The 26,133-nt window shown below is 49.4% G+C and overlaps 1 protein-coding gene across 1 annotated transcript in view; it reads right to left on the bottom strand.

Annotated features, from left to right (window-relative positions):
- The window catches only part of DNAH14 (dynein axonemal heavy chain 14), a 183,871-nt gene that overhangs the window by 55,242 nt on the left and 102,496 nt on the right, over window positions 1-26,133 (bottom strand). Inside the window, exons 33-42 of the mRNA XM_073556432.1 lie at window positions 25,216-25,422; window positions 24,988-25,039; window positions 11,279-11,490; window positions 10,607-10,859; window positions 8,501-8,615; window positions 7,984-8,213; window positions 6,814-6,930; window positions 2,334-2,465; window positions 1,864-1,996; window positions 203-273 (exon numbers count right to left, since the gene is read on the bottom strand). Of these exons, the coding sequence (XP_073412533.1) occupies window positions 203-273; window positions 1,864-1,996; window positions 2,334-2,465; window positions 6,814-6,930; window positions 7,984-8,213; window positions 8,501-8,615; window positions 10,607-10,859; window positions 11,279-11,490; window positions 24,988-25,039; window positions 25,216-25,422 (1,522 nt within the window). The remainder of the gene's footprint in view (window positions 1-202; window positions 274-1,863; window positions 1,997-2,333; window positions 2,466-6,813; window positions 6,931-7,983; window positions 8,214-8,500; window positions 8,616-10,606; window positions 10,860-11,278; window positions 11,491-24,987; window positions 25,040-25,215; window positions 25,423-26,133) is intronic.

Here is a 26,133-nt window from a genome sequence, read left to right as displayed (position 1 = left end):
CAATGTAATCTGATCTGCAGTACCAAGAATGTCCACTACACAGCATATGGCGTTGTATTATTCCGGCTCCATGCACTGTGTACAATCGGCCGCCACATAATCTGCAAATAGATGATCGGTGAGGGTGCTGGGTATCAGACCCCTACCAAGCCGAATGGGGGCTTCAAATCCCCATTTACATGTTGCGACAGACAGATCTTACCATCCAGAGATAATGATAAGTCTTCATCGGCTCTGGACACCGCTGTTAGTGATGTAATACTCTGTAAAAGACTGATCATATCATGTGTTAACATTGACTAAGTGTCCTCTCAGCGCCATTTTTTTTCTATTGAATAGAAAAATATATGAAAAAAATATTTGTTTGGAAAATGTGTGTCTGTAAGCCATCAGGTACAGATGTAGGATATATTGGTGCCTCACTGACATCTGATACTTAGCCACAGGAACATACAGATATTTAGGATTAATCCTCATCTAGATTTTGATTTAACCTCAGAGCTTGAGGAGCTGCAGGTTCAGAACCCAGTGGGTGTTCCCTGCTCAAGAAGATACAGGTTTGGAGCCCAGTGGGTGTTCCCTGCTCATGGATCTGCAGACTCACAGTCCAGTGGGTGGTCCCTAACTATAGAGCCACAGCTTCATAGCTCAGTGGACTCCCTGCAAATGCAGCTCCAAGTTCAGAGATTAAAGTGTCCTCCCTGCTTTTGGAGCTGGAGATTCAGAGCTCTGTGGTTGTTCCCTGCTCATGGAGATGTAGGTTCAGAGCTCTGTGGGTGTTTCCCGCTCATGGAGATGCTCAGTGGTTGTTCTCTGCTAAAGAAGCTGCAGGTTCAGAGTTCAGTGGTTGTTTCCCGCTCATGGATATGCAGATTCAGAGCTCAGTGGGTGTTCCCTGCTCATGGAGATGAAAGTTCAGGGCTCTGTAGGTGTTCCCCACTCATGGAGCTGCAGGTTTAGAGCTTAGTGGGTGTTCCCTGCTCATGGAGCTGTAGATTCAGAGCTCAATGTGTGTTCCCTGCTCATGGAGATGCAGATTCAGAGCTCAGTGGGTGTTCCCTGCTCATGGAGATGCAGATTCAGAGCTCAGTCGGTGTTCCCAGCTCATGGAGATGCAGATTCAGAGCTCAGTGGGTGTTCCCAGCTCATGGAGCTGAAAGTTCAGAGCTCTGTAGATGTTCTCCACTCATGGAGATGCAGATTCAAAACTCATGGAGATGCAGATTCAGAGCTCAGTGGGTGTTCCCTGCATATGAAGATGCAGGTTCAGAGCTCAGTGGGTGTTCCCTGCTCATGAAGCTGAAAGTTCAGAGTGCAGTAGGTGTTCCCCACTCATGTAGCTGCAGGTTCAGACTTTAGTGAGTGTTCCCTGCTCATGGAGCTGAAAGTTCAGAGTGCAGTAGGTGTTCCCCACTCATGTAGCTGTAGGTTCAGAGCTTAGTGAGTGTTCCCTGTTCATAGAGATGCAGGTTCAGAGCTCAGTGGTTGTTTCCCGCTCAAGGAACGGCAGGTTCAGAGCTCAGCGCATGTTTCCTGCTCAGAGCTGCAAGCTCATAGCTCAGTGGGCTCCCTGTTCAGAGACCAGAGTGTGTGCCCTTCTCATGGAACCTATAGGTTCACAGCACAGTCTGTTCCTTGCTCATGGAGCTGTAAGTTCAGACTCCAGTGGGTGTTGCCAGATTGTAGACAAGACTAAAGGAAGTTTCTTATATTTTGAGTTTAAATGGATTGAAGCTCCCCCAACAAAATGGTACGCACCCATTAAAGTGCAGTTAATGTTTAAAGTGCACTCTACTAAAGAAAAGGAAGAACATTAGTACCCCTTGCTAAGTGACAAAAACTTAGAATGTAATACATCTTTACCTTATTTTTCTTGACTCATTAAATAGGAAGATATCTCCTAGCACAGTTCCAGCCTTTACGGACAGTCCGCCAGGTTTCTGGAGCTTTTCGAGCATGTTCTGAACTAATGTCGACTTTCCAACTCCACAGTCACCTATATGGAATCAAGGAGATCATAAAGGATAGTCGGGACTAAACATTGTATGCAGTAAGCTCCCTAGCACCCTCTAGTGGTAGATAAAGGAAGCATAATTTCAAAGTTTATCTTTATGTCTACGCAGGGGATTTTGAGCTCTGTATCAGAGAAAAAAGCTCGGACCGTGATCAACAGATGCTGGAAGATTATAAAAAGGTTATTATTCAGGGTTACTCTTAGAGGGGGATGCAGCACTAAATCAGCGACTTCCAGATGCCGGGAGCACCTGACCTAACCCCCTCTACAGTTACTAGTGAAGCAGGCATAACCATGACAGATGTTTGCCCCAACTCACCTGTGAGGAGCACCGGCTGATTGTGTAGAAGCAACAGGCTGGTGAGGAAGGAATATCGCACACTGTCCACCGTGGAGATGAAACCACGAACAGCGCCCCCAACGTCATTCAACGGATCTGACAATAACAATTCTGATTGACACAAAGGAAAAAAAAAATGTTTTATACAAGGGGTTAAGTTGACTGCTGCCGGTCCGGCTCGTCTTCACGCGGTAGCCAGGTTTACTCTGCAGTGGCCACTACAGGAGGAATAGATTATTGCGTGCTGTCCACGGAGGGCCGAGCATGTAATAAATGGAAGGTGCTTACTCACAGAAGGGGTCTTAAGAGCAGGGCGATGGCAGGTCAGCATCATTAAACATTCCCTATGTTATACATAAGAAGTGTAATGATGAGGTGGATATGGTCCAGATGAATTACACCCCAGAGTACTGAAGGAGATAGCAGAAGAAATTTTTGAACCCCTCTCCATAATCTTTGAAAATTCTTGGAGAACAGGAGAAGTGCCAGAAGACTGGAGAAGAGCAAATGTTGTTCCTATCTTCAAAAAGGGGAAGAAGGTGGACCCAGGCAACTATAGGCCGGTGAGTCTGACTTCTATACCAGGAAAGATCTTTGAACAAATTATTAAACAACATGTATGTCAGTACCTGGATAAGAATGAAGTGATCAAACAGAGTCAGCATGGGTTTCTAACTAATAAGTCATGTCAGACTAACTTAATTTCCTTCTATGACGGTATCACTGATTGGGTGGATCAAGGAAATGCTGTAGATATAGTATATCTTGACTTCAGCAACGCATTTGACAAAGTCTCTCATACAATCCTTATTGAAAAAATGGCTAAGTATGGAATGGACAAGGCAACTGTTAGGTGGATTCATAACTGGCTTAGTGATCGGACCCAAAGAGTGGTCGTAAATGGCTGCACATCCAGTTGGAAGAATGTCTCAAGTGGGGTACCACAGGGCTCTGTCCTGGGCCCTGTATTGTTCAACATCTTTATCAACGATTTAGATGAAGGAATTGAGGGTAAACTGATTAAATTTGCTGATGACACAAAGCTAGGAGGGATAGCTAATACTAGAGAAGAGAGAGAGAGGATTCAAAAAGATTTAAATAAACTGGAGAAGTGGGCAGCAACTAACAGAATGGTTTTTAACAGGGAGAAATGCAAAGTACTACATCTGGGCAATAAAAATGAAAAAAGCATATACAGAATGGGAGGAATAGGGCTAAGCAACAGCACATGTGAAAAAGACTTGGGTATACTAATAGATCACAGACTGAATATGAGTCAACAGTGTGATGCAGCAGCAAAAAAGGCAAATGCAATTCTAGGATGTATTAACAGAAGCATACAGTCTAGATCACGTGAAGTCATTATTTCCCTCTACTCCTCTTTGGTCAGACCTCATCTGGAATATTGTGTCCAGTTTTGGGCACCACATTTTAAAAAAGACATCAACAAACTGGAGCAAGTTCAGAAAAGAGCGACCAGAATGGTGACCGGTCTGCAAACCCTGTCTTATGAGGAAAGGTTGCAGGATTTGGGAATGTTTAGTTTGCAAAAGAGAAGACTGAGAGGAGACTTAATAGCTGTCTACAAATATCTAAAGGGCTGTCACATTGTAGAAGGATCAACTTTATTCTCATTTGCACAAGGAAAGACTAGAAGCAATGGGATGAAACTGAATGGGAGGAGACACAGATTAGATATTAGAAAAAACTTTTTGACAGTTAGAGTGATCAATGAGTGGAACAGGCTGCCACGAGAAGTGGTGAGTTCTCCTTCAATGGAAGTTTTCAAACAGAGGCTGGACAGACATCTGACTGGGATGATTTAGCGAATCCTGCTTTGAGCAGGGGGTTGGACCAGATGGCCCAGGAGGTCCCTTCCAACTCTACGATTCTATGATTCTATGATTCTATGAATGTGGTGTCAGCACTATAAGGTAACAGCTGAAAACAAGCTAAATATAACACCGCCATCCACACACAATGGCGCGGTGAGAGGATCTGTCACATCTCATGAGCCTCTGTGCCATGTAAGCCTGGAGGATCCCCTACAGCTATGGAGCACAGATAGCGATACAATGCCGTCTGTGGAGTCCCTTGCAGATGTACAATATGTCATACTGTTCCCCAGTCCATCCCCAAAGGCAGATCCACCACGTAACTGTGTGGCCATATAGTGCACCTGTGAGTCAGTGGGTCAGCCCAGAAAATCTGAAGCGCAATATTACCCAAATGGGCCTAGAAGATATTCTACAAATAGCAACTTTATTACTACTGCAAATGTGTGCAGTATAGAAGCACTATTATGTGTACAGCATAGCGGTACGTTTTATGCGTGTAGTATAGCAGCATTATTGATGTGTACAGTGTAGTACATTTCATGTGTATAGTCTAACACTACTATTAGTACAGTCAAGTGGTATGTTACAATAATATGGTATAGCAGTACTATTTATGTGTATAGTGTATTGGTATGTTTTATGAGTATGGCATGGCAGTACTATTAATGTGTAGAGTGTAGTGGTTAGTTTCAGGTGTATGGTATAGCAGTAATATTAATATACACAGTATAATGGTACATTTTCTACACAGTATAGCAGTACTATTAGTGTGTACAGTGTAGAGGTGCATTTTATGTGTATAGTATAACAGTACTATTAATGTACACACTGAAGTAGTACATTTCATGTTTATGGTATAGCACTATCATTAATGTGTACAGTTTAGTGGTACAAATTATGTGTAATGTGTACAATGTAGTGGAACATTTTATGTGAATGGTAAAATACTTCTATTAATGTGTACAGTGTAGTGGAACGGTGTATGTATATGGTATAGCAGTACTATTAATGGGTGTAATGTTGCAGCACTCTTGGTATGCACATTATAGCAGTGCTAATAAGGTTTTAACGGCCTGCCTTTTTACGTCATGATTAAGGGCACAGTGTCCGTCTGAAATGTGGTGGAGTTTTTTTAATTGTTTGTGGCTGTGCAAGTGGATTACAAATATGCCGAAATAATGTTTGAACGAGTTTTATCCTACACGCTGGACTACAAGCCTTGTTCTCATAGTATTACTATTTATGTGTGCAGTATATGACAATATTCATGTGTACATTATACAGATACTATATATTTATGTGTACACTGTAGCAGCACTATTGATGTGTACAGTATACTATTTTTGTAAGGTATAGCAATACTATGTGCACAGCATAGTGACACTATTTGTGTACAATATAGTGATACTATTTATGTATACAGTATAGTGGTATTACTTATGTGTACAGTGTAGTGATACTATTTATGTGTAAAGTATAGCAATACTATGTGAACATGTGTTTGTGTACAGTATAGTGGTATTGCTTATGTGTACAGTGTAGCAGCACTATTGATGTGTAAAATATAGCAATACTATTTATGTGATTTTTGTGTAAGGTATAGCAATACTATGTGTTTGTGTCTAGTATAGTGGTACTATTTATGCTTAGGGTATAGCACTATTATATACATGTATGATATAGCAGTATTATAATTGTGTATAGTGACATATGTTTCATTTTATAGGGATGGGAGCAAATTTAGTTAGAGAGCTATCCAAGATTTAATTATACTAATTAGAGGCCATTTTTCATGGCTAGAGATCACATTTTCGTTGTGAACCTCTGCTTAGAAGATGGCAGGTCTGGATTGTGCTCTGCGCAGATTGAAATACTGTGTGTAACCTGCAGATTTTGCTATTTCTTCTTCCCGCCAGATTTCCTGCTTCATGCTAGAGAATTTCTGAATCTGAACCCATTTAAAGTGTATAATTTTATTTATCTATTTAATTTTTAAAGACAGGAAATTCTCTTTAATAGTGAAAAAAAGTAAAAAGATGAGTGGATGAGAAGTGCGTCAGCTACGAATGTAGCGGCAGGTGATACATCACAGGACGGCCCCGGCTATGAACAATCATCGCTTCCTGACGGCCGTCTTATCACCTTCTTATGCTAAAGGAATAATGCGAAGGAGCGGAGAGAGGTCTCCTGCAGGAAGAACAGGAGCTCGATGATAACGGAGAAGATAAATGGTCGCAATACGGCGAAGAACGGAGCGAAAAGCGTGAAATCAGCGAAAGTGACAACGACAAAAACATAAAAACAACAACAAAAAGAAATAATTATCATTGTAGAAGGTGAATATAAACCGTTACATCAGCACAACGCGTCAAGGGGGGAAAAAGGGCTCAGAAAAATCCAGACAATAAAACTACATAAAGATTAACCCCTCGAGAACCGGTCATTGTTTTTTGTTTTATTTTATCTCCGCAGCGGAGACGACGTGATTAGGGTTTATTTGGTCATTTTACAGAACTGCTTTATCCCCAATTTCGTTCATTTTCGACTTTTCAGCAGAAAAAAATGTTTGTTCCCAGAAAAAAATAATCCCGTCCCGGTAATATTAAGAGAATCCGTCTTACCTTTCTGGATTACCGACTCTGTGGAGGGAACTAAACTTTCCCAAGACATGAAATTCCCGGTTTGGAGATCAACAAAATAACTGAAAACCGAATTTTCTCCCAAAGGAAACTGAACTCCTAGAAAAGAAAAGGAGAAAATTGTGTGATGGAATCAGAACCAGGAGCGCGGCCCCAATCAGTGCCCGATGGGGGTTATGCTCTCAGGGTTACAGAATGAGCACTGGAATCTCTTAGTGGATAAAGGGGGGTAAAAAAAAAATCTGGAGATATGAGCAGAAAGAAAGATTAAGATTTCCCATCACTGGAGCTGAGGGTCCGAGGCCGCCCCCCTGATTACACCCCCATAGCATTATCCTCCTCCACCATCTGTACAGGGGGCACAATGCAGTCATGGGGTAACGTCCTCCTGGAATCACCAAACCCAGACCCCTCCATCAGACGCAGATAGTTTGATCCATCACTGCACATAACACATCTCCAGAGTCCAGTGATGGCAGCTTTACACCACTCCATCCGACACTCGGCATTGTGCTTGGTGATGTACGGCTGCATGCAGCTGCTCGGCCATGAAGCTCCCGGCGGGGGCGCAGTGTCCGTGCGGATTCCAGAGGAGGTCTGGATTCTGCAGTTATCGAGTCAGCAGAGCGGTGGTGACTATTCTGCTCAGCACTCGGCCCCCTGCTCTGTAATGTTACGGGGTCTCCACTTCGTGGCTGAGTTGCTGTGATTCCTTCCACATCTCAATAATATCATTCACAGGTGATGGGGGACGATTCAGAAGGAAGAAATGTCATGGACGGACTTGTCACCCTTGTGGCTCCTATTACACGACCAAGTTGGTATCAGTGAGTTCTGCACCGCCGGCCGCTCTGTCACATGGTAATAAAGGCAGACGACATAGTTGGGGGGCTGGAGGTTATACATCAAGGTTGAGGGGCAGGGGGCCGATGTTATAAACTGGGGGCAAGGGGCTCAATGAGAAAGCAGTATTCAATGACTAAGCTGTCAAATACTTTCTCAGCATTGTATACATATAATTTTGTCAGCTTTTCTCTGTACAGTTTTTGGCTTTCTCTCTATAGCGCTGCCATATTATGGTACAAGGAGGAGGCGGGGGGAGCAGTAACACAGGAGATGATAGTAGTCGTAGCAGTAGTAGTATTTTCTTACCTTTGGTTTGTTCTCCTTCGAACAAGTCATGAACTAAGTTGTTGAAGTCGTAGGCGACCTTCACCAAAGATTCATCTCTGGCCTTAAGCCCAATGAGGGAATCTCCTTCATTTTCATCTTCTCGGGTTAAAACGCCTCCAAACGCCCATGTAAATGCAAAAACATAGAGTTTCCCCAGCAGAGGCGCCAGCTTGTCCGGATGCTTCTCCAGGTACCACTTCTGTTCTTCCCTGTAAATAAATTAGACTTTGTGTTCTAACTTCTCACATTTCCAATCCTCTACTTGTATTCAGTGAATGGAATTGTCCGGAGGATGAAAACCTGACAAAAGGGCCGTGACGTGTCACAAGAAAGAACTATAAGCCTCAGCAGGTCCTATCAGCTCAGACGGGGGGGTGAACTTTTGGCTGCTGAGTCAAAGGTTGGAGACAACTTCCACAGAATATGAGCGTTTCCCCCATCAGAGACACCACAATGTGTGAGGTCCCCCATGGCACATTTACAGGACGGTGATCACCTTCTTCTCAGGCTCTCCGTCAGGCTCGGGGTGTACGATCTCCTGGACTCAGACGCAGATCGGACTTCACGACTATGAGACGCAGAAGGGATTTTCTCATTCAAGTCGTCAACTACTATGAGTAAAAAAGGCCAAAAACAATCACAGAAATAAGCAAGAAGGTACAAAATCACAAAATGAATCTGGGGGTGACAGAAGATATCACGGAAGAGCCACAAAATCACAATGATCCGGAGACTCTTCTCCATCCCGGCCTTTAAACCATCATGACCTGGCCCCCAACGAGAAATATCTTTACTGGGAAGACCAGCTGATATGTTGACAGATATATTTCAGATCACATTGATGGAAATTGTGATCTCACACCAAAAATTGGTGTCAAGAATATGTGATCACCTCCCAAAATTTTTTTTTGTTTTGTCTATCTACAGGAAGTGGGGGCGGGTCTTTTTTCCTCTACAGGAAGTGGGGGCGGGTCTTTTTTCCTCTACAGGAAGTGGGGGAGGGTCTTTTTTCCTCTACAGGAAGTGGGGGAGGGTCTTTGTCTACTGGAAATGGTGGTGGTTCTTTGTCTACAGGAAGCGGGGGCAGTTCTTTGTCTCTACAGGAAGTGGGTACAGGTCTTTGAAGGGGAAGGTCTTTGTCTCTCTACAGGAAGTGACTGGCAGCCATTGTCTCTCTACAGGAAGTGGGTCTTTTTTCTACAGGAAGTGGATGTAGTTCTATGTTTCACCACAGGAAGTGGGGCACATTTGTGTCTCTCTACAGAAAGTGGAACTGAATCTTTGTTTCCCTAGAGGAAGTGGGTGTAGTTCCTTGTCTCTGTAGGAAGTGGGGGCAGGTCTTTGTACTTCTAAAGGAAATGGAGGCAAGTCATTATCTCTACAGGAATTGTGGGCGGGTCTTCGTCTCTCTACAGGAAATTGGGGTGGGCGATTGGACCTCTAAAGGAAGTTGTGGTAGGCCTTTGTGGCTCTACAGATAGTCGGGGTGGGCCTTTATCCCTCTATTAGAAATGAGGAACATTTTTGTCTCTCTACAGGCTGTGGGGATGGGTCTTTGTCTCTCTGCTCCTGCTCTCCTGTCTGCCAGAATGCATAGAAGTATAACAGAAAAGGGAGAGTTTTGTTCAGGGCGGGCATTTGGATAATGTCGGGCACAGTGCGTATTGTGAGATGGCAAAGGAGGTCTGAGCACCTAACGTGCTGGCAGGATGCTAACGAAGAAGAACCTCTTACTAAAAAAAATGAATAGCAACTTACAGAGCAAGAGAATCAGGACAGTTGCTGGACAGTTCCAAGTTGTGGGGGATGAGGACAGTAGACCATGCTTTCACCCTAGTTTTGGGTGAAATCCTAGGTATATTTTAAAAGCTTTTGGACACTTTTATATATATTTCCCGTGCATTACATGTATTCTGTAACATGAAATATGCCTACAGTTGGTTTTTATTAAAAATGTTGAACCATTTTTCTTCGGGAGCTTACACGTATTACATGCTGAGCAGGCTGCTCAGTTCTGTTCTGTCTCCATCCTGGCAGATGGCTCCATAAGGGTTCAGAATCCAACTCTTGAGCTCAGATGAATGTTCACAAGGAGAAATACAATCTAATCACATCAAAACAAAGTGAATCAAATCAGATTTGATCTTAGATGCTTATTCACAAGAGGGTTAATGAGATTGGAGACACATCCGAAAGAAAGGGATGGCTATATGGAGACTGAACAGCGGTGAGCTGCCTGCCGTGTATTGTAATATATGCAAGCTGCAGAAGCAAAATGGTTAAAAACAAGTCCGTGGGCTGCAGATGTGCCATCATAACAGCACGATAGGTGATAAGTGACTGACTGATGAGGAGTCCAACTAGTCAGACCCTGTCCAATTCCAAGAAAGAGGCTCTGGGGTGTAGATGAAGCAACTGAGAAAAATAGACACCACCGCCCTATTTATCACCTATGGGCGCTGTACTCAGCTATTAGTCACATAGACAATGAGTACAGTGGTGGGGCACATGCTTTACTCAAACGGGAACCCCAATACCCACATAAGACCCCGTCTATAGTGATCATAGACTGTATACTCATAGATAATAGATCAACTCTTACTTTGCCCAAATCCACCATTTCCACTCATGAAGTTGATGAAAGCCTCCAGAATTGTACACAGGTTCATCACCAGCACCAGGTCTTGTACTGGAAATGCCAAGTTGTCTTTACGCCTATGAATGAATCGGATTCCCTCTTCCACGCTCTTGTCGAGCAGCAATGTCAAATATTGGACCCCGTCTGTAGGAACTTTCTTGGATATTTTCATCAGCCAAGTCTTGACAAAGGGTCTCCACCCTAGATCCACTGGATCCTATTAAGAAGGATTAGAATTAGCCAACTACTGGGCACATCAAGAATCTGAGAATAGAGAAACCTCTCCAGAAGACCACCGCTATGAGACGACATCCACCATGACTTCCGGGTTTTGGATCTCTTCTCTGAGGAGACCCCTCCTTGTTCCCAAGGTATTAGTGATCAATGGCATGTGACCCAAAACACAACGGAAGGAAGCGGTGGGCACCAGAAACGACCCAACAAGACTACAGAAATGCCCTCCAATATACGTAGACCCTGATGAGACTGTCATGAACACTTGTCAGCTCCATTAACTTTGGCAAGATTAAGAGACAGAAAACCAGGAGAGGCGACTCCCAACTTCACCTATCGGTGTCGTTCAGACCAAACTGATGACCTATTACTGTAATTACCAGGAATTGCCGATATTCTCACCATATACACCATGGCACAGCGGCTGACAGTAGCGGGGCTGGCCTGGGTCAGACTGTCCACCTCAAAAATCATCCTCATCCTCTCCGGAAGACGGATTCTTTCACTGTTGGCCAAACAAAGTGTCCTTGTGTCATCTAGGACCGTGTTCAGATTCTCCACCCATAATGTGTCCACTGGACCGTCCAGGATTATCCAGTACCAGTCTGGGTCACCTAAACGGGACAAAGTAAGGAAAGTTACCCCGAACCTAGGACCAGTGACGTAATGTATGTGCACAGTGACTGCACCAGCAGAATAGTGAGTGCAGCTCTGGGTTATAATACAGGATGTAACTCAGGATCAGTAATGTAATTATTATTATTATGCATTTATATAGCGCCATTTATTCCATGGCGCTTTACATGTGAAAAGGGGAAATATAGACAAGTATAGTAAACATGTGTAAGACAAGGGACACACAATTTACATAAGGAGATGGGACCCTGCCCGCGAGGGCTCACAGTCTACAGGGGTGGGTGAGGATACAGTAGGAGAGGGTAGAGCAGGTCTTGCTGTGGTTCAGTAGACTGAGGATCATTGCAGGCTGTAGGCTTGTCGGAACAGGTGGGTCTTCAGGTTCTTCTTGAAGGTTTCCGTTGATGGTGAGAGTCTGATGTGTTACGGCAGGGAGTTCCAGAGTATGGGGGAAGCATGAGAGAAGTCTTGTATGCGGTTGTGGGAAGAAGAGATAAGGGGGGAGTAGAGAACGAGATCTTGAGATGATCGAAGGTTGCGTGCGGGTAGGTACCTAGAGACATGGAGGGGACAGGTTGTGGATGGCTTTGTATGTCATGGTTAGGGTTTTGAATTGGAGCCTCTGGGCGATAGGAAGCCAGTGAAGGGCCTGGCATAGGGGGGAGGCTGGGGAATAGCGGGGAGACAAGTGGATTAGTTGGGCAGCAGAGTGTAGGATGGACTGGAGCGGAGCCAGAGTGCTACAGGGGAGGCCAGAGAGTAGGAGGTTGCAGTAGTCGAGGCGGAAGATGATAAGAGCATGCACTAGTGTTTCTGTGGTTTCGTGGTTGAGGAATGAGCGGATCCGGGAAATATTTGAGTTTGAGGTGGCAGGAGGAGGCGAGGGCTTGGATATGTGGTTTGAAAGAGAGCGCAGAGTCGAGGATCACCCCAAGGCACCGAGCGTACGGGACTGGGGAAAGAGCAGCCGTTGACATTGATTGATAGGTCTGGTGGAGGGGTAGAGTGAGATGGGGGAAAGATGATGAATTCTGTTTTGTCCATGTTCAGTTTGAGAAAGCGAGCAGAGAAGAAGGCTGAGATAGCAGACAGACATTGTGGGATTTCAGTCAGTAAGGAGGCGAGGTCGGGTCCAGATAGGTAGATCTGCGTGACATCGGCATAGAGGTGATACTGCAAACCGTGGGATTCTATGAGCTGTCCCAAGCCGAAGGTATAGATGGAGAATAGTAGGGGTCCTAGGACAGAGCCTTGGGGAACACCGACAGACAGGGGGCGAGGTGAGAAGGTGGTGTGTGAGAGGGAGACACTAAATGTTCGGTCTGTTAGGTATGATGAGATCCAGGATAGGGCCAAGTCTGTGATGCCAAGAGATGAGAGAGTCTGTAGCAGGAGGGAATGGTCTACGGTGTCGAAGGCAGAGGACAGGTCCAGGAGAAGGAGGACAGAGTAGTGTTGCTTGCTCTTGGCGGTTAGTAAGTCGTTAGTGACTTTAGTTAGGGCAGTTTCAGTTGAGTGATGCGGTCGGAAGCCAGATTGTAACTGGTCAAAGAGATCGACGGCACAAGTGGTGAGGTGTGATGTTGACAGGAGGGTGGAGAGCTGATCTTCTGTCATGGTGGAGAAGCTGGCTTTTGCAGAACAGGGCTGAGCGGCTAAGAGGGGCATTGAGGGCTGCGGGCCAAAGTTTTGTCTGATCGTGTTGATCTTCTGCTTAAAGAAGGAGGCAAAGTCTTCGGCAGAAATGAGAGGAGGGGGAGGAGGTGCTGTGGGACGGAGTAGAGAATTGAAAGTGTTGAAGAGCTGTTTAGGGTTGTGAGACAGGGAGGATATGAGAGATGCAAAGTAAGTTTGTTTTGCGGCAGAGAGCGTGGATTAAAGCTGGCAAGGGACTGCTTGTATGCGTCGAAGTACTCAGTAGAATGGGTTCTCTTCCATCTCCGCTCAGCGGCCCTGGAAACCCGTCTTAGTTCTTTGGTCAGGCTGGTCAGCCAGGGGCTGCTTGTTGATTGTTCGAGTTTTGCTCTGCGTGAGGGGGGCAGCCGAATCAAGTGTTGCTGTTATTGTGGTGTTATAAAAGGTGGCAGCAGCATCTGTGTCATGTAGGGAAGCTATGTCTGTAAGAGGGAGAAGGGACTCAGAGAGTGATTGTAAATTGAGGTGTTTGAGATTCCTGCGAGGGTGAGCGAGTTTATGGAGCGGGGGTTGCGCAGTAGGAGAGGAGAGGGAGGAGAATGTCAGTAGGTTGTGGTCAGACGGGGAGGGGTGAGTTATTGAGATTAGTGAGGGAACAGAGACGGGTGAAGATAAGGTCCAGCGTGTGACCATCTTTGTGAGTGGCCGCAGAGGACCATTGAGTGAGGCCAAGGGAAGCCGTGAGTGATAGAAGTTTAGAGGCAGCCGGGGTGGAAGTGTCAATGGGGATGTTGAAGTCGCCCATGATGATGGTGGGGATGTCAGCAGAAAGGAAATGGAGTAGCCAGGTGGTGAAGTGGTCGAGAAAGGTGGAGATGGCTAGTTCTGGGGGGCGGTAGATGACAGCCAGTTGGAGGTTGGAGCGGGAATAGATGCGGACGGAGTGCACCTCGAATGAGGGAAGAGTAGCGGAGGGTGGCAAAGGAATTGGGGTAAAGGAGCAGGTATCAGACAGGAGCAAGCCAACTCCTCCACCACGTTTGTTGCTGGGGCGAGGGGTGTGAGAGAGATGGAATCCGCCTTAGGAAAGCACAGCTGGAGAGGCTGTGTCAGAGGGAGTGAGCCAGGTTTCAGTGATGGCAAGGAAGGAGAGTTTGTTGGTGATAAAGAGGTCATGGATAAATGATAGCTTGTTGCAGACAGAGCGTGCGTTCCATAGGGCTCCATGTAAGGGGGTTGAGGGAGTGGGGGCTGGATGAATGGGTATGAGGTTATCATGGTTGCGAAGACGTATAGAGGATCGTGGCAGGGTGGTAGAAGTGAGTGTAGGGAGGTGTTGAGGAGGGCCAGGATTTGGGGATACGTCGCCAGCAATAAGGAGTAGTAGACAGAGCATTAGAAGGTGGGAGCAGGATAGGACATGATGTGGCCGTGTGGGTCTGGAGAAAAAGGATTGTATGTGGAGGAAAAGGTGTGACGAAGAGGTGAGATGGCTGGGAAGGATGAAAGGGGAAATGACAAGTTCCTTACTGGGTGGAGGGATTGCAGGAGTTAGGGAGAAATACAGTAGTATGGGGGTGATAGTGAAAAGAAGGCAAAACATTGTTGTGGTGTTATAGTCCGTTACCTTACAGTCAATTCCAGTCTAATTCAGAGTACTTAGAAATTAGTACTTTGAAATTGATGGAGCCGACTACGTCTGGAGCAGACCCATGGTGGTGAATATATGTGCAGCTAAAGACAATCAGGTGTGAGTGATAGTAGGGTGCGACTGCCCAGGCCAAATGCACAGAGTTAAGCAGAGGTCATAAAAGGATGAAGGGGTTATACAGACCACTTAGATGTGTGGCAAAGATAACAAGATGGAGTACAATTATGGATACAAGAAGATGGGTAAGCTATGCTTACCATATCAAACACAATGCAGTTCACATAGGGCATTCAGGAGCATGAGAAAGTGGTGTAATGTATGTACACAGTGACTGCACCAGCAGCATACTGAGTGGAGCTCTGGACACACCCAGGAAGAGGAGGAGCGTCGCAGCTGAGCGTCTGCAGGCTAGGGTATTGCTAAGCTCCTGGGAAGGGAGGTTTTTCCTGCAAGGACTTTCCATCTGCCCCCTTCCCAGGAAAGAGGACTCTCCCTGGGACTGAGCGCCGGGGCTGGGCCCCTGGCTCCCACCCCCCGGCAAGCCAGCTGGGGGTGGGGGGCCTCATCCACCATCAGGAGGCCCAAGGCACAGCCAGCCAGTCCCAGGGATGGGGAAAAAGCGGACCCCAGGGGGCCGCAAGGCTCCAGGGTCCGGGACCCCTGAAGTGAAGGCTGTGGCGGGCCCTGCCCCCGGAGGTGCAGCAGCCGGCAGAGGTGAGGCGGGGCCCCCCCTTAACATCTGGGGCTCCAAGGTTGCGGGAGAGCCGGCTACCACCTACGCCTCCCGCATCCATGCCCACCTCTCCGAGTACGAGGAGGCCGGCAAGCAGCTTAGGAGACTCCGGGGGGAGTTGGAGGGAGCCCGGGTCATCAGTAAAAACAGGCTCCCTGCCTCAAAGAGAGCGAAGGTCGCCGCCACAGTCAAGCAGCTGAAAGGGGAGATTCGGGCCCTTGAGGACCGGCGAAGTTCCATCACGGCCCCTTCCAGGAGAAGCTGCACAATGAGGACCGGTTCAGGGCCATGGCCGGTGGGTCTCCTGGGCGGTCAGGAGTCCCCATCCAGGTGGAGGAAAGCGAGGAGGAGGAAGAGCAAGATGGCGCCCACACCCCACCCGGGCCACCTCCACCTGAAGACCTGGCGGACACCAGCGTGAGCCAGGTAACATACAGTGGAATAGCCCCCGAGCAGATGGCCCTCCCACTGGACTCCAGTAACGCGGAGGAAAGCGGGAGCGAGGGGGAGGATGGAGGGAGCAGGAGTAGTTCTGAGGGGGGCTGCCTCATCCTTAAACAAGTACGGCAGACGGAATCCCCAGCACAGTTTGGCAGGCTGTTTTTTGGGTATGAAGTCTGCCCGGAGGATGAGGCAACCGGGAAGAGGAGAAACAGGAGGCGCAGGCGTAAGGCCTCTGAAGGTGTGGAGGAACAACTGGTTTTTGCTCCTCTTCCCGGGGCCCCTCTGTCCCGCTGTGTGGAACACGCTACCCACCCCGGCTCGGGCCCTGTCGTGGGTCCGCAGCGAGGGAGCGGGGAGAGAGATGACTGCTGTGATGTGACTGTCGCATCTGGTGACAGTTCAGACCAGGGCAGCGACATGGAGGTTGGTGCTGGTTGTGGTGTTGGTGGTGGTGTCCAGGCTCAGCCCTCGGTGGCAGGGGGGGCTGGCCTGGCACCAGGTAAAGTTGGTACAGCCAGGGCCGCACCTCCGGCGGCGAGTGCTGGGGCTTCTGGGCCCCCCACGTACGGATCCGCTAAGTCTGGATCGCTAGTGGGGGTCCAGAAGCCTAGGAAGGGCGAACAGAACATCAAGCAGCAGCTGAGGCGGTGCAAAGTGCTGGTCGCTCCCATGTAGGCGCCTGTGGTGAGAGCGGGGTCTCTGGCACGTCGACCCAAAAAGGGGTCCGTGCAGGGGGATCCGCCGCCGTTGGGCGACGAGGGGGAGTGGCCGGCCTTGCCTGTCTCAAGTGGTGGGCATAGGGTGGCAGCGGTGGTCCGTGAGGGGGGCGTGGCCTCCCTGAGTGTTGCCCGGCCTGCAAAGGCTGCGGCATGCGGGGGGGGGCGTGTCCTCCTCGGCCGTCGTCCCACCCGCTGAGTCCGCGTCTCCCAGGGGGGGCGTGACCTCGCAAGGGGTCACTGCTCTGCCCGTGGTGGCCGTGACTGGCGGGGGGTGTGGCCCGCTGTGCTCGCGTCACCCGGGGGGGCCGTGGCCTCGCAAGGTGCCGCGGCTCTGCCTGGGGTGGCTGCGACCGGTGGGGGGGGCGTGGCCACGGCGGGCCCACTGCCCTCTGTCCCACCCACCCTTCCAAGTAATGCTGTGCTGCCCCCAAAAGCTGGTGGGGAGTTGTCGGGGTCCCCGGCCCACCTACCTTCATCTGAGGGTGCGGGGACACTGGCGCCCCCTGGCAAGCCGGCGGCAGGGGTGAAGAAAAGTGCAGGGCAGGGAGCGGTGCCAATGGCCGTCCCTGCCCAGAGTAATGAAAACTCAGCAAAAGAAAAAAAAATGGAGCTGAAACCAGGAGCTGCTGTTGCTCCTAGGCCCAGCCAGGGCAGTGTGCATGATGTTATCAGCACTGAGGCATTTAAAGGGGCAGCGGCGCTCCTGAACAGGAGCTGGAGTAGCTCCCAGCAAGAGAGCTCAGGGCCCCCAGCAGGCAAAGAGAGGAACTGCACTGGTTCAGGAAATGTAAATAATGTAAAAAATGTAAATAATGTTGCTATGTACACCAATTGTGCGAGTGAGAGTGAGTACGAAAGCGGAGTGGACATATTTGAGGAGATGTTTGCTGAAGTGAATGGTGATATGAGTGACATGGATGAGGGAGTGAGTGCTAGTGTGAATGTGGGTGAGTGTGCTGGAGTGAATGCTGGAGTGAATGCAAATAATAAGAGTGAATGGGAGAGTGACTGGGAGGACGAATGAGGGTGCTGGCACAAGTGGTGGTAGTGGTGGGAGGGCTGGCCCGTCTGCCCCTCCGGCCGCGAGACCCCAATGCAATTATGCGGGGGCCGCGGCTGGGGGTCGGGGTGGTCCTGGGGGGGGGGGTCTCCTCGCCTCCGGGCTCCAGGGACGGCGTTTCGCACAGCCGTTTCCTGGAGGCTCTCAAAAGGGGAGATAGATCAATAGTGGTAGAGGGTAGGACAGTGGACTTGTCTTTCTGGATAGAGAGACACGGCCTTGCTGCCTTCCAAAATCAAAGGGAGGGAGGGACTGTTTGGTCTCTCCCCACAGCCGGGCAGGGGCTGCCAAGAAGGAATGTGGTCCGTCTTAGGTGGGGGGGCAGTGAAGCTTGTCCACCTAGGAGCAAGGTGGTGGAGCTCCTCCTTAAGATGGGCTTCGGGGCAAATGACACCTTTGCCCTGATACATCCTTCGGCGTCCCGCTTCTTCGACGTCAGCTTCATGCGGCCAGAGAGGCTTGAGCTCTTCTGGTCGACTTACGAGCTGGTGCGAGAAGAGCCCGGATGGCGAGACTTCGTGGCTCAAGCGGTGTATCGCCAAAATTCCGCCAAGTGAGTGACCGTGGTTACATGTAACGAGTCACTCGCAGGCGTGGACATCATGACGTGGCTTTCCCGTTACGGGGAGGTCACCGAGGTCCCAAAAAAGAACAGGGACGAGTTCGGCATCTGGTCGGGGGGCTGGACCTTCATGGTCAAATCGAAGGTTTCCGGCGGCACGGTCACCCACATCCCTTCCTCGGCAGGGACAGGATACTGGTCTTCTAACAGGGGCAGCCGAAGGTCTGCCACAAGTGCGGTGACCCAACCCACTTCAGCGCCAACTGCAAGATGCAGAAGTGCGCGTTGTGTGGTGGGGTAGGTCACCTGGCCGCCTTGTGTTAGGATATTCGGTGCCACCTGTGTGGTGACCTGGGTCACCCTCTCAGCCGCTGCCCTCGCTCTTTCTCTCATGCCGCCACAGGCCCGGTGGGGGGAGACCGTGGGGGGGCAACCCCCGGTGGCGCTTCTTCTGTTGTGGCAGGTGGTGGCGGAGGAGGAAGGGCTGAGGGGCCAGTGAGGAAGGGCAATGCTGTAAGGGACAGGTGGAGCCTCGGGCAACCGGGGTGATGCCTGCTCCTCCCTCCAGGCCCGTGGCCAAAGCCTCTGAGGCCCTGGGGGAGAGTGCGGTGAGTGAGGAGATCAGGAGGATGGAGAGAGAGGAGAAAACGGCTGACTCGGACGGTTCCTCTCGGTATGAAAATGTCGATGAGGATGTCCAGGAGCAGCCTACAGCATCAGGTGGCAAAACCAGGCGTGCCAAGCACAAAACGGGGGGGAAGAAGGCTGACAAGCCTTCAAAGTCTCCCCAGCCCCGACCACCAGGGTGCACACGGAAGGGCCCGCTGACCCCCCTCTGACCAGACTCTCCAACCGGTTCAGCGCCCTCGGAGGTTCAGATGATGAGCCGCAAGACGAGGGTGCTGGGCCGGGGGCAACACCGGCGGGTCCTTCAGGGGCCACTGTTCCTCCTGAGGGGGGGGACAGACCTGGAACCCGGGGGCGAGGACACCGGGGGGGGGGGGGGGTGGGATGGACACGTCGGGAGCTTCCCTGAAAAGGGAGATGTCTGACCCCTCCCCAGGTGGAGGTGATAGCGGGGCAGGGAAGAAACTGGCCATCCAACTCGATAGCCCATGATGGCTGAACTCGCCCCGTTGACGCTGGCGTCCATTAATGTCGCCAGCATTAAGTCAGATGCGGCTCGCTTCATGGCCTTTGATTTTTTTCTCCTGGATTGGGGCAGAAATTTTATTCTTGCAAGAGACCAGACTAACAGACATGGGGGCCATCTATAAAGCACGGAGGGAGTGGAGGTGCAGTCCCTCATATTGGTCTCTTGTGGCCGAGCCGTATAGCGGGGTGGCAGTCCTTTTTAAGACTGCAGCTGTTGAATGCCGACGGGTTACTGAGTTGGAAATGGGGAGGTGCCTGATCCTAGATGTCTTCATGAGGGGACAAGAGCTCCGGCTCATCAACATCAACGGCCCGCAGTCCAAGTGGGACCGCAAATGTCTCTTCCTGAGGAAGAGACATTTCTTTTTACGAGCCGGCAGGTGGTCTTCGGTGGGGATTTCAACACCATTACGAGGTCCCGTGACCGGGGGGGTCCCGGAGATCGCCTGGCTTACGATAGTGTCGCGTTGAATAGCATAGCCAGTGAAGCTCGCCTGGTGGATGTCCACATCCGGCACACCCCAGGTCACGGGGGTTTCACCTACCATAGGGGTAGCAGTAGGTCTAGAATAGACAGGTTTTTTTTGAAGGAGGACGCCATCTTTTCTGCTGTGTCCGCCATTGAGGTGGAGTTCTCCGATCACTGTCTAATTTTCTTTTCTCTGAATGTTGCAGAGACTCCTCGGATGAGAAGAGGGCTGTGGAAGCTCAATGCGTCCCTGCTGGAAGAAGCGGAGGTAAGACAATCCTTCGAGGATTTTCTTCAGAGCCAGGTACCGCTGTTGGATCTCTGTAGTAGTAAGTCAGAGTGGTGGGAGATCTTCAAAAAGCGGGTGGCGGGGTTCTTCCATCAGCTCTTGAGCCTCAGGAGTCTGAACAGGCACCGCTTGTACCAGGCCCTGGGGAGGAAACTCGAGCAGCTTGTCTCGACTGGAGGTGACCGTGAGGAAATCTCCAGAGTGAAATCTTTGCTCAAGAGGTGCCAGTATGATAGACACACATCTTTAGTTTTTGAGAGGGACTTCGGGAAGTACCGCTCGCCCGACCGTTACAGAAACTGTAAGATGTCAGTGAATTGTAAGATGGTAACAGGACTGATCGACAGTACGGGGTCCCTGAACAGATCCAAATCAGGGATCCTGGAGGTGGTCAGATCCTTCTACTCACACCTCTTGGAAAAGAAGGATCTGGATCGGGACAGGATGTCGGCTTTCCTGGCTGAAACCGTCCCTGAGCCAGGGGGTGATCCCTCTCTTGGTGTTTTGGCAGAAGAAATCAGGGAAGAGGAAGTGAGACTGGCCATTGATGGGCTTCGGCCCAAGAAATCGCCAGGTCCGGATGGCTTAACATCCGAGTTCTATAAGACTTTTAGGGACTCCTTGGTCCCCCTCTTGACAGGGGTATTTAATGAGTGTCTCTCCTCGGGCACTCTTCCCGACTCAATGAGGAAGTCAGCCCTCATTATTCTGTCAAAGGGTAAGGATCCGTCCCGTATCGAGAATTGGCGTCCCATAGCGCTTCTCGATACGGACCGGAAGGTTCTGGCCAAGGTGCTGTTTAATCGGCTGGTGAAGTTTGCACCCCGGCTCCTTTCAGGGGCCCAGCATTGCTCTGTTCCAGGCCGCAGTACTTTTAGTGCTGTGCTCGGTGTCCGAGAGGCAGTGGAGCAGGGTAGGGCAGGTCACTGGAAGGGGTACTTGCTGTCATTAGATCAAGCGAAAGCCTTTGACCGGGTCAACCACGAGTACCTCTAGTGCGTCCTTTTGAGGTATGGTCTGCCTGGGAGGTTTGTAAAATGGTTAGAGACCTTGTACCAAGGGGCTGAGACTTTTCCGCTGGTGAACGGTTGGTCAGGTCGCCCTTTTGAGGTGGGTTCTGGGGTCCGTCAGGGCTGTCCGCTGAGCCCGCTTTTATACGTGTTCGCGATTGATCCCTTCCTAAGGAGGGTAGATCGTGGACCGTTGGCGGGAGTCGGGATGGAGCAGGCGGGCTCTGGGTCCTCTCTGAGGGTGGTGGCGCACGCCAATGATGTTTCTCTTTTCGTATTCTCGAGAGGGGAGGCGGATTGGGTCATGTCGGAGGTAGTGCGCTACTCGGAGGCATCCGGGTCCATGATCAACCGGGATAAGTGTGAAAGTCTCTGGCTGGGAGGGGGAGATCCCAGGTTTGATCTCCCGGACACCCTTCCAGGGCCCCAGGCCACCGCCAAAATTCTAGGCATCGAATTTGGCCCCGGGGATTACCCCCAGCAAAATTGGGAGGGCAGACTTAAGATCGCCGCCCAAAAGGTGGACCAATGGAAGGGTTGGTCTTTAACCCTGAAGGAAAGGGTTGCCCTGGCTAAAGGCTTTCTGCTACCTTTATTAATATACCTGGGCAGTGTGTGCATCTTGCCGGAACCTCTCTGGACACGGGTCTATAGCCTGTTCTTCCAATTGTTATGGGGGAATAGGCTTAACCTAATCAAGAGGGAGATTACATACCGTACAAGGAGGCTAGGCGGGTTGGGTATGGTCAACCCGGTGGTGTTTCTAGTAAACACCTTTCTTAAGGCTAACATCTCCAACCTCTGGCTAGAGAGGGCTCCTCCGTGGGTAGTCTCCTGCAAGGGTTGGCTTTGGCCTTTCTTCCAGGAATGGGAGACAGGAGGGCGGGTGAAGGACCTACGCACACCTCATGGGCATCTCCCGGCTTACGCTACCCCGGTTCTGAAGGTGATCCGCCGGTTGGGTCTGGGAATGTGGGAAATCAGGACCATGTCGAGGCAATGCCTTGACAGGAGGGTCCTGTTGACCCATTTCCAGAAGCCCCTGGCCCTTAAGGATTGCCCAGGCCGGGATCTGGAGGTCGGGCTGGGGCTTTTAAATTCTAAGCTGATCCCCATGAAGTTTTGGGACTTGACCTGGCGTTGCTTCCACGGGAGGCTGTATGTAAAGGATATCTTGAAGTGCAGGAAATCCGATGATCGGGGTTGTCCCCGTGAGGAGTGTGGCGACGTGCTGGAAAGCATGGAGCACTTCCTGCTTCATTGTCCCTTTAATGCAGAGGTTTACAACAGGGTGGGTGCTTCTATACGTTGGCCGCGGCTGGCATCCCTCTCCTACGCTGAGTGGGCCTATGGAGCGTTCAGATCCCTGGGTGGCCGTAACCCATGCACTTTATTCCTAGTCAGTGTAGTGGTTAGGTTCTACACTAGGAATGCACGGTGCCTAGTTTCGACGTGGAAAAAACCCTCCCAAGGGATGAGGTGGTAGGAAACATCTTGGGTGACCTGGTGAAGGTCCGTTCTTTGGAGTTCGAAAGGTTGGGTGTGAGGAAGGCCTCTTGGCTTTGGAGAGGCCTCTCCTTTTAAAAACGCACTCAAGGGAGAGCTAGCTCCGTGTGAATGAGGGTAGGGATAGCATAAGTTTCACTGGTTGTGTTAGGGACAGAAGTAGGGGCAGATAGGGACAGGGAGGGACAGGCACTGAGGGACAGATAGAGAGTTAGTTATGATAAGTTAGGTAGAGTAGGGGCAGGTAGGGACAGATAGGGACAGTTTCTTTAGGGACAGAAGTAGGGACAGTCTTAGTTGTTGAGGGACAGGGTGAATGTGTTAGTGAGGGATGGGGCCTCCAGAACTCCTTTCCTGGTGTTGGGCTGGTGCATGTCACTTTAGCTTTTTGTTTTGGAAGCATGAAATTTAATGGATATTGGGCTTGCAGGCACCAAATTTGGGCCTGTGGCAGGGTTTTTTTTGGAAATGTGGTTAATACTGATTGTTTGGGCAATATTATCACTGGTTATATAAGCAGGTCGTATCTTAGGTGTATTACAAGTGTAGTACGTGCTTTTTGTGTATGTGTATATGTATGCAGTATTGTATGTATGTCATTAGGATGGTGATTTTAAAATGTATATATTATAGTTAGGAAAGGGGGAAGGGGTACAGTCAGGTTGGGTGGGGGTTTCTTGCGGGGGGGAGGGGGGAAGTTTGGACCGTGGAAAGGACCCTGAGAAATCAAGGGCCGAAGATGAGAAGGAAGATGGCCTGGGAACTACACCATGGACCATGTGAAATATAGGAGACGTAGAGACGGGCCATAAACTTTCTTGGACCCTGAAGTGCTTTTTTTTTCTGAGGCCATAAACTTTCATGGACCTAGGTGTGGAAAAGGCTACGAACTTGTGGACCTGTGGTGTGGGTGGTGGAAAGGAAAAAAAAAAAATAATAATAACAAAAATAAAAAATTAAAAAAAAAAAAAGGAAAAAAAAGGGGGGGGGGTTTCTTGCTGTGTTGAGGGGAAGTAGTTGAGGGTCTGCCAAGATGGCTGTTTTTTCTGTTTAAGGCAGTGGGCCAGAAAAAGTGTTTACTTTCCTGTTTTAAATCCAGTATATAGGAATGAACGGGAGCATGAGTGAAGGTGTGAATGGGGTTGAATGTAAAGGAATGGATTTTTGTTTGTTTTGTTTGGTTTTTTTTTAGGAGGTTCCTGCTGGGGGTCCCTCAGGCTGCAAAGCCTGGAGACGCTGCACTATGTTCTTCAGACACGGACTGTCGTAAGCTAGCATATTTGCACAAGTTTTTTTTTGTATGTCGGTGTGGTTTATTTTAGTTCATGTATCGTGGTTTTTGATTTCTGGAATGTTGTTTTTGTCTGTCTTATGTATTATGTATTGTGTTTTTGATATTTTTATAATAAAAGAGATACAGGATGTAACTCAGGATCAGTAATGTAATGTATGTGCACAGTGACTGTACCAGCAGAATAGTGAGTGCAGCTCTGGAGTATAATACAGGATGTAACTCAGGATCAGTAATGTAATAATGTATGTACACAGTGACTGCACCAGCAGAATAGTGAGTGCAGCTCTGGAGTATAATACAGAATGTAACTCGGGATCAGTAATGTACGTACACAGTGACTGCACCAGCAGAATAGTGAGTGCAGCTCTGGAGTATAATACAGGATGTAACTCAGGATCAGTAATGTAATGTATGTACACAGTGACTGCACCAGCAGAATAGTGAGTGCAGCTCTGGAGTATAATACAGGAAGGATGTAACCCAGGATCAGTAATGTAATAATGTATGTACACAGTGACTGCACCAGCAGCATAGTGAGTGCAGCTCTGGGGTATAATACAGGATGTAACTCAGGATCAGTAGTGTATGTACACAGTGACTGCACCAGCAGAATAGTGAGTGCAGCTCTGGAGTATAATACAGGATGTAACTCAGGATCAGTAATGTAATGTATGTACACAGTGACTGCACCAGCAGAATAGTGAGTGCAGCTCTGGGGTATAATACAGGATGTAACTCAGGATCAGTAATGTAATGTATGTACACAGTGACTGCACCAGCAGAATAGTGAGTGCAGCTCTGGAGTATAATACAGGATGTAACTCAGGATCAGTAATGTATGATTTTTCATAGTTGTGTTGCATCAGAATAAATCGTCTTTGTGCTTCCATATATGTGATATCACGGATTCTGACAGCAGACTTCCATGTAGAAATGAAATCCTTTTACCTTTAGACACAGATGATCCGTCCTCCATATCTTCATCATTACTGTTCCCATGCTACAAATAACAGGACACACAATATTAGAGGGGGCTCTGGTCTGTTGTACCCCCATACTAATACAATACACACACGGCCGGAGAACGCCATATAATACAGAGGAGGGGCTGGGGACAGGCGGAGCGCCACGCAGCTGACCCCCACCCAGCATCTTAACGTCACTGTTATCTAATACCGTATACGGCGCCTGTGCCGGGGTCCGGCTTGATGGCGCCGCTCCCCTCTCTTTGGCTGAGTGTTGGGTGAAGGTCCGTACAGCGGAGGCCAGGAGGCCGTCCGACCACTCCATGGTGTTGGGGTTGATTTCTCCGTACAGCTCTCCCAGAGTCACACACTTGGGGTTTATGACAAACGTCTCCACTTTCTGTTTTCTTGTGACCATCTTAAAAATAAAAAAATACGAAAACATGACGACGTACCCAGGAAAAAGCAGCCTGATAGCCATGTAATACCGCCCCCCGGGCCACATAATAGTGCTTGCCATATAGTGTCCCTATAATAATACTCAACATACATTGTCCCCATATCATTGCAAGCCACAAAGTGTCTCCATATTACCTTGTCCTACAGTGTCCCCATAACAGTGACAGCCACAAAATGTCTGTATAATATCAGTTGCACAGCTTTCCCCCACCATTAGGGGGCGGGCCACTCACATCCCCAGCGCTGCTCTGCTATCTGTGATGTGCTGAGGTCACGTCTGTCCTAATGGAGGAACAGTAGGTAGATCGGCCCCACAGAGCACAGGATCGGCCCCCACAGAGCACAGGATCAGCCCCACCGGAGCGCAGGATTGGCCCCAACGGAGTGCAAGATTGGCCCCCACAGAGCACAGGATTGGCCCCCACAGAGCACAGGATTGGCCCCCACAGAGCACAGGATTGGCCCCCACAGAGCACAGGATTGGCCCCCACAGAGCCGAGGATTGGCCCCCACAGAGCCCAGGATTGACCCCACAGAGCGCAGGATTGACCCCACAGAGCACAGGATCAGCGCCACGGAGCGCAGGATCGGCCCCACCAGAGTGCAGGATCGGCCCCACCAGAGCGCAGGGTCGGCCCCACCAGAGCGCAGGGTCGGCCCCACCAGAGCG

The sequence above is a fragment of the Dendrobates tinctorius genome, unplaced genomic scaffold, assembly GCF_039654945.1.
Source record: "Dendrobates tinctorius isolate UK_male_01 unplaced genomic scaffold, ASM3965494v1 ptg000232l, whole genome shotgun sequence".
Lineage (NCBI taxonomy): Eukaryota > Metazoa > Chordata > Amphibia > Anura > Dendrobatidae > Dendrobates > Dendrobates tinctorius.
This window is presented reverse-complemented; position numbering and strand designations above follow the sequence as displayed.